Below are 9,022 nucleotides of genomic sequence, written 5' to 3'. Positions count from 1 at the left end.
CCTGTGCTATCCCATCCGTTTTCTTCCTATCCACATACATGATTGAAACAACACAACACAAGCTTGGACATCAAAAGTCAGAACAATCAATTACGGTTAGAAAGTGTTATCAATTGTAACACATGGGTAACCAACGCAACACTTGCAGCCAAACAAGTACTCTCTTTTTGTCTTTTCTTTTGGTATATATGAATATGAGGACTATTGGTTTGGGGGATTTCTTCTAAAAATAAATGGTTTCTTACACTTAAGCACTTGAGAAGAAATCTTCAATGCTCTTAACTCTTCTTAGCTAACACTTACTTCAATAGTAGAAACACATCCCAATTGAGAGTGGTGACTTAATAAATTAGTACTTTCCCGGAGTCTCTACTATCACTTGTGTGTTTATAGTTTCTCTTTTTTCATTTAATATATAATTTGCTTCAGTAACAAAATAAAAATGTTACATGTGAAAATTAATATTAGACACATTACATTGGGTAAGAGATTGGCAAAGTAAAAGGAAATTGAACATTGCTTTTTTGATAATCATTAAAACTTGTCAAGAGACCAATGAAACTTGCTCTTGCATATTTTTCTATGAATTTGGGAGTATAATTTAACTCTCCCAGTGATTTGAAAGGAAAACAAAAAGAAAGAAACTAGACATCTCCAAAAGAAACCAAACAATTTCACATATAGAAGAAACATATCATAGCCAACCAAAAAAAAGTGTGTAAATGTAAACATTTGAGAAAAGTTCACATATCAATGTGAACCATCTAATTCAGTTACATGATCAGGTGACAGAAAAACCTTACTCAGCAATCTCTTCAGAGAGAAACCCAACAAAGATGAAGAAGCTTCAGGAACAGAACCACTAACCCCACCATGTTCACTCCCACTAATCTCATAACCCGGTGTAACAACCCCAATCTCAACCACACCATCACTATCACCATCAACAGAACCCAAATGAGAATCGCCACTAACAACAATAGGAGCTCTACAAATTGGACAATTGCAATGTAAACTCAACCACATATCAATGCACTCCATGTGAAAAGCGTGGCCACACTTCGGCAATCTCCTTCCTATCTCACCCTCCTCAATAACGCTCAAGCAAATGACACATTCCAATTCCTCCGTTTCCTCTGTTTTCTCTGGTCCTTGCACAAACAAGGGAATCGCCGAAAGTGTGGCCGAATCAAGGCCTTTGGAGCACGTGGGTGAGGCTTCTATGTTGATGCTGTGGAAATGGGAAGGTTCCAGAACGCCGGAGACGGTCACCGGAGTTCGCCGCCGCCGAGTCTGGGAACGTGATTGTACCTGGAATAAGAACCATTTGGCGTACACATGGAGTAGGAGGACGAAGAGGATAACTAGGAGCAAGAAAATAATTGCTGCGAGCATGATGTTGCGGTTGTTGTCGGAGAACATGTTCTCAGCGAGTTGACTCAGTGAGTTGCTGGGTGACTCGGTTTGAGTCGGCATTTGAGGGGGATGAAGTAATGAAAGTGAAGTCAGTGTGGTTTGCTTGAATGGGGAAAAGGGTTTATTATTTTTGCGGAAAAGGTTTGAACTTTGAACTTAAAATGAGATTTTGGGAGGAGGGGACCCAACAAAACAGTCAAGATCCGGTTTGTGAAATGTTGAATAAAAATCTTGTTTTGTTCTTCTACTTGGTGTGGTTTCTTTGCAACTTGATGTGGAAATGTTTACGTGAAAATGAAGAGAATAATAAATTAGGGGTGCTTGTTGTTGCTGGCTCTAGTAAATAAATGTATTTGTCATGCATTGTGGGATGAGGTTGAGGGGTGCAATTGAAGTCAAAGGGAAAATGCCTATATCTAAGGGAGTAATGGGGACTCAAGGACTCATGCATGGGGATGGGGTGAAGGGTTAAGAGAAAAATGGGTCACAAATGAAGCACTCGTGAAGGCAACGGCAGTTGAGGGTAGGTGGGTTTTATTGGATTCATGTGGCAGGTTTTTGTTTATTTATTTGTGGTTTTAGTTGGTTAAATTTGGTGCAATGGTGGAAAGGATCCTAAGGGAAAGGCTTTACTTACGAGTTATGAGTCTTATGACTCATGACCGAGACATAAAATAAGATATTCTTAGTTCTTCTAAACTGCATCAAGCCTAAGTCAATCATGAAAAAGGAGGCATCCCTTCACAATTTCTTCACTTTCACATTACTCATTATCTTTTTAGGGGCTTTCACGCATTTATTAGAACTTTGTCAATATTAGAGGGGGGTGTTCTGTTGTTTGGGTTTGGTAGGGTATATGTGGGACCTCAATTCCTGTTTTAAAGAGATCAACGAGAGTTCAGGGGTCCCATGTGAATGAAACCATACACTAAACTAAAGGGCTTTTTTTTTTCTTCTTTCTTTCTTAGACTACCCTACCACAGCCACCAGTCAACTGCTGATAGCAGAAGATCTTTGCATAGATTCCACCATATTTTGTTGCATGTTTCCAGCATTGGATCGATCCTTTTACAATTTTTGGAGCGGTTAAAGTATTATAGGCTTGCAAAAGGTCCTCTTGCAATACACCACTGATAATAATTCACAGGTTTTTTTGGAATTGGAAATCATTACACATGTTCTGTTCATTTTTTTTTCTTTAATGAATATTTTATTTTATTATTATATCACTCTACGATAAGTTAATTAATTTGACATTTTATACAAATTTAATGATCCATATAGGCAAATTTACGTAAGGGGGCTTATTTTAAAAACTATTTACGTATAAGGGTTTGTTTTAAAACTAATGACGGAGGGGGTCGGTTTTTAGGCGAAAAACGCCATTGCCACTGGCGGCAAGGCTCAACCCGCCATTGCCAGTGGCGGCAAAGCAGGAGAGAGGGGTGTATCGCCCCTGCTAGTGGCGACATAGGCCACGTAGGAGTGAGAAGTGGGACTCGCCCATAGTAATGGCGAGATAGGGCTAGAGGCTTGCCGCCAGAGGGTCTGGCGGGATTGGCAGTGCAGTGGGACTCGCCCAGGGTGCTGGCGAGACAGCCATGTCACGTGAACCAACTTTTCAGGCTTGCAGGGCTTGTTTCTGCTCTCCATTGTTTAGGGATGCAGCATAGCGTTTAGGGATGCAGAGAGCTTTTGACCATTGTATACGCTTTTTTCCTATAAAATAAGTTGAACGTAAACTTTGGATTCACATTTCTTTTCTTCTACTACCTTTCTTTTCTCCATTGTTGAGTGTTCTGCGTGCTTGCTGTTGGTGCTTGCTGTTGGTGCTTGCTCTTGCTGAGTTTTTTTCTTCCATAGTTCATAATTCCTAATTAGCTGGTAAGTGATTTTCTTAAATAACAGGTTAGCTAGATAAGTGATTTATATATTTTGTTTGTTAATATTTTTAAAATAATAGGTTAGCTAGATAAGTATTGTAAGTTTAGGTTAATTAAGATTAATAGGTATTGTAAGGTTAGGTTAGTTAGTATTATTAATAAATTAATAAGTATGCTGTTATTTGTTATTAATTTTTATGTAGTAACAGATATTTGAAGAGTAGGTTAGGTTAGTTAGTATAAAAATATTATTTAGTTTGTAGTATATATTTTTAGATTTGTAATATATATTTGAAGGTTAGTTTGTATAAAAATAAGTATGCTGATATTAGTTTGTAGTATATATTTGAAGGTTAGTTTGTAGTATATATATGATATTTTAGTAAGCCACAGCCAAACGTTCCGACACACTTAATATTAGCCTTAGAAATATTAGGCACACACTTAATATTAGATAAGGTAGAAATATTATGTATAAATTAATATTAGCATACATATTTATAAATTTTAGGTAGACATAAATTTTTAGTTTTTATAATATTAAGCATGTTACACGTAAATAAATAATTCTAATATTAGAGATGCGTAAATTTGTTTTATTAGTGTTATATTTTTGTGTCTTATATATTTTTGTATGTTATATATAGATAGTATAGTTTTAAATAAATGAATTAATAAGTTAATATTGTTTGAGTTAATAATTTTTAGTTTTTAGTTTTTAGTTATATATATATATATATATGATCACTGTTAGTTTTAGTTTGTAGGTTAATATTAATTGTTTTAGAAAATTTATGTTATTAAATATATGATAGATTGTACATTATTATATTTTTTGTATATATATTTTTAAATAATTTTTTGCATTTCAATATTTGTTTGTATTATAAATAATTTGTTAGTCCATATTTTATTCAATTATTTTTTTTAATTGTAGAAAAAAATTATTTATTTAAAGTTTTGTTCACTTGTATTTTAATTTATGTATAGAATATATTAAAAATTGGCGAGTTTGATTTTTTTCAAATTTATTGTTAGATATTTATTAATGTTTTTATAAATGTGTGTAGTTTAATTTAATTTATATTATCTACAAATAATGTATTATATTTTTTTTTTGTAGTAGCAATGGCATCTTCATCATCATCTTCATCACATGTTAACATTAAGTCTGGTCTCATCGATGCTGATGTATTATGGATGCAACCTAAACATGTTTCAGAACATGTTTGGAATGGGGAAGAAGATAGGAAATTACATATCAGACGAGCTGTCCCCACGTATCAAGGGGAAGAACAAATTCCTGAGCAAATTTTTCCTTTTCTTCTACAATCTGGTTTCGCCTGGATTATCAAGATGGGGTACTTAAAAATAAATGCCTCATTAATTAGTGCTCTGATTGAAAGATGGAGGCCAGAAACACATACCTTTCATATGAGATGCGGAGAATGTACTATTACTCTCCAAGACGTCTCTGTATTGTTAGGTATAAGTGTGGATGGTTTACCATTAATCGGTCCAACAAATCTTGATTGGGCTGATTTATGTGAGGAATTATTGGGAGTCAGACCACAAGAAGATGAAATTAGAGGTAGTGTGGTTAAATTAAGTTGGCTGGCTCACCATTTTGCCCAAATAAATAATGACGACGACGAAGAACAAGTACGAAGGTTTGCCCGTGCATGGATATTGAGATTCATTGGAGGTGTCTTGTTCGTTGATAAAAGCAGTAACAAAGTTTCGCTAAGATACCTTCAATTTTTACGTGACTTTGAAGAATGTGGCAGATATGCATGGGGAGCTGCCGTACTTGGTTTTCTATACAGAGAGATGTGCAATGCCACCGATTATAAAACTAAATCAATCGGAGGTATGTGCATCTTACTACAAATGTGGGCATGGGAACGATGTCCAACCTTGGCTCCAAAGAGGACTCCTTCCCAAGTAGAAAATACACCACTGGGGCATAGGTTAGTAATTTTTAGCAGCGTCTTTCATTTCAATAGAATAAATGGTTTTAGCATATATTAAATTTTAATCTTTGTAGGTGGCTGCGACGTGGAAACCAACATATCGGCAATGATGATGTGAGAGTTTTTCGTCGCAAGTTAGATATTATGAAACGTCATGAGGTAAGAAGATGTTATTCTATTTGTAAAATAAAAAATTATATGTGTTATTTTACTAAAATGTTCATAACTATGTTGTTATATGCAGTTTGTGTGGGAGCCGTACCCATCAACCGTAATATCACTGTTGCCTCCCGTTTGTTTAGTCGGAAGTCTCGCGTGGTACGCGGTGGTGCCACTAATTTGTTTCCAAGTTATTGAGTGGCACCAACCAGACAGAGTATTGAGACAATTTGGGATGCAACAGCCAATTCCAGAGTCTCCTTCACAACCCTTAAACATTCATGGCATAACATTGAAAGGGAAACATGACGAAAATTGGGGGCAATTGTTCGCCCCAATGATTGATCAGTGGAATAATCGCCATGCATTTAGGGTCGACGCTTATCCCCGACAAGAAGGCCTATTGAGTTTTAACTCAGACTACATGGTCTGGTATAGGCGAAAGACAAAGATGTTTGTTGACCCAGCAAATGCAAAGACGGCTACATTGGTACTGTCAAAATCCATGCCAACATATAATTCTTGTCCAACATTAAAAGTCGTTGGCATGTCTAGACCACAAATGTCCTCCTCGTCCGGATGACTCCAGTTGATATTATTATAATGGCTAGCATCATTCCAAAATGGATTTTGAATTTCTGGTACACCTAATAATTTATAAAATAAAATCACGTCAACAAACTACTCCTATTTAATTACCATTAAATACAATTCTCATAAAAAGATAGATGTATTCAACTAATTTTGTATTTCACAAACATTTACCTTCGCTTGGGTGAACAATTGAAACTGGTTCAACGATGTCAGTGACTTCATCGTCTGTATGAGATATTCCATCATCACTATCATCTTCATCGAAAGACTCTTCAACGTATGAGTTAGATGCAAGATAATCATCATCATCATCATCATCATCTTCATCAACATGTAAATTGCTTATATTTTTTGGCAGTTCCGACTCATAATGAGATACATTACGTCCACATGACGTAACAGAATTTGCAGCATGAAACATAGAACCACCAGCAACATCCTTTTCTACGTACAACTCTAGAACTGACATTTGTTGTTGTTGTTGAAAACTTTCGATCATAGTTTCAACATCTTCGTCATCACAAATTTGCAACGCAACATATTTTCCTGAAACTAAAAATCTACAACTTATAGTAGAAATAATTTCATTATTTTCTAACTTTACCTTATCTCCAATTTTTTTTTTCAAAGCATTGAAACTAATTCCGCGTTTAATCTGAATGGCCTTTTTACTGCCTTCAAATATTACACCATCATTGTCTTCAAATACTCTTCCGTTGAAATACAACACTGTAATAATTGAATTCATGATATACCTACATCAACAAAATTCAAAATAAATAATCATAACAACAGTCTTTTTAAAATAAATAAGTGTATCTGCTTGCTGCATCTACTAAATTAAATTTAAACTTAAACTTGGGATACAAATTAAAATAAGTAAACATTATTAAAAAATTACTTCAACGTAAAAAACCTAATTACAAATTGGCTTAAACTTCACGTGTTAAAATTTGTTTCTAAATAAAACAATTATTACTTCAATTAACTATTTTGTGAATCATAAAAATAAAAAAAATTATTTGCTTCTTCTAGTAAACTTAAATAAACATTGAGACGTCATTCTAACAAAAAAAAAAAACAAAATTACTCATACGTCAAATTAAATAATTCAAAAAAAATTCCTTCAAAAACTTAAAGACTCACATATAATATTTATAACCGGAAGGGTCACAAGTCAAATTTCTTCTAAGCCACAAAAACCATGAACAAAGAGGATTACAAATAATTAGTCATACTAATTTTAAAAAAAAAATTCTAATTAAAAAAAATTCACTTAAACTTTACCTTCAAATTTTAGTCTAACAAATCAAATTATTATTTCAATTAAATATTTGTCAATGATACAAATATAAACTATTTATTTGCTTGCTCTATTAAACTTAAACTACACATTCATACTTTATTCTAAAAAAAATTAATCTAATTAAATAATTTATGAAAAATTCTTCAACTTTACCAAAAATTTCAGACACAAAATAAAAGGATTATAAATGAAAGGATTACACTTAAAAAAATTTTAGACGGAACATAATTAAAATTACAATTTTTTACACGGAACATAATTAAAATTACAAATTTTTTATTAACTTATACTATATTTTATAATTAAAATTACAATTTTTTTGTTGTTAACTTATACTATATTTTATCACAAGTAAAATGAAACTTCGTTTTTAACTCTAAACAAACCAGAAAATAGTTAAGAAATAGCATCTAATTAGTTTTTGTCTTAAATTAAATTATATTTCAAATAATACCAAAACAATTCTATATGTCAAATACGGAAATTAAATTCATTCACAAAAACAGTTAAAAAAAGGCTTACAAATAATTACTGCTAATAATTTCTAAATTAAAAATCTAATTTACAAAATTAATGCAATTTGACCTCCAAATTTTATTACTTCAAAATAAAAAATTTATACATGACAAATAAACAAAACTAAATAAGACTTATTTAAATAAATATAAAATACTTACTATACAATCAGCAAATTTCAAACTTCAAACGAACCTCTTTCTTCCTCTCTTCAGTTTCTTACTCTCTTTCAGTATGAAATTTTGCAAGTATTCAATATCATTGCAAGTGTTCTATTTAAACAAAATTTACAAGAAGAAAGCTGAAGCTATCTCTTAATTTACACGCCATTAAACTGTATGCATGTGAATATGGTGTAGCATCTCTGAACCCCTAACCTGTGAACATTTCCAGCTAGTTATAAGCCCTATTTCAGACCTTATGTTTAGTCTCATCATGAACAAGGAGAGCATGCGCAACCTGTGAACATCTACAGCTAGCTTTGAACCCTATTTCAGACCTTATGTTTAGTCTCATCATGAACAAGAAGAGCATCTGCAACTTCATACGTTGAGTATCATGCAACTGCTTTATTTAAACAAAATTTACAACAACAAAACAAAGCAATTTACAAACAAAATATACAAAGCAATGCATCCCGCCAGAATGGCTAGCGGCACCAGTCAACAGGGAGCATCTCGCCAATGCTAACGGCGAGATTGCCCTTGCCCTATCTCGCCATCACGGTCAGCGAGCCAGCTTGGGTGTCGCCATTCCCATTGGCGACACGACACTGTTCTTTCTCTCTCCACCTATATCGCCACTACCAATAACGATACCAGCCTCTCTCCACCTATATCGCCACTACCAGTAACGATACCAGCCTCTCTCCACCTTTGCCGCCATTGGCAATGGCGGGTTACACCCAAGAACAGACCCCCTCCGTCATTAGTTTTAAAACAAACCCCAATCCGTAAATAGTTTTTAAAATAAGCCCCCTTACGTAAATTTGCCGATCCATATACATAATTTAAATGACTGTTTAAAGTTTTCTTTTTTGAGAAGTATCACTATCATAGAAATTTACATAAAAATGGAATATTTATTTGTGGCTTTTCTTTTGTTGGTCTGCAAATGTTGAGACCCCGAGCCCGTTATCTCTCAGGTCAGAACAACAACTTTTTCCATATTTTCAG

General features: G+C 33.8%; 2 protein-coding genes across 2 annotated transcripts; one reads left to right on the top strand and one right to left on the bottom strand.

Moving 5' to 3' along the window:
* Positions 1–550: 550 nt before the first annotated feature.
* On the bottom strand, positions 551–2,641 carry LOC114384546 (RING-H2 finger protein ATL63-like). The gene has a single exon (XM_028344239.1). The coding sequence runs from the start codon at positions 1,474–1,476 to the stop codon at positions 751–753; it is 726 nt and encodes a 241-aa protein (XP_028200040.1). The 5' UTR covers positions 1,477–2,641; the 3' UTR covers positions 551–750.
* Positions 2,642–4,486: 1,845 nt separating this feature from the next.
* Positions 4,487–8,312, top strand: LOC114384168 (serine/threonine-protein phosphatase 7 long form homolog). Its single transcript, XM_028343827.1, has 4 exons — positions 4,487–5,269; positions 5,347–5,431; positions 5,517–5,921; positions 8,241–8,312. The coding sequence occupies exons 1-4, from the start codon at positions 4,500–4,502 to the stop codon at positions 8,310–8,312; spliced, it is 1,332 nt and encodes a 443-aa protein (XP_028199628.1). The 5' UTR covers positions 4,487–4,499.
* Positions 8,313–9,022: the final 710 nt, after the last annotated feature.

The sequence above is a fragment of the Glycine soja genome, chromosome 14, assembly GCF_004193775.1.
Source record: "Glycine soja cultivar W05 chromosome 14, ASM419377v2, whole genome shotgun sequence".
Lineage (NCBI taxonomy): Eukaryota > Viridiplantae > Streptophyta > Magnoliopsida > Fabales > Fabaceae > Glycine > Glycine soja.
This window is presented reverse-complemented; position numbering and strand designations above follow the sequence as displayed.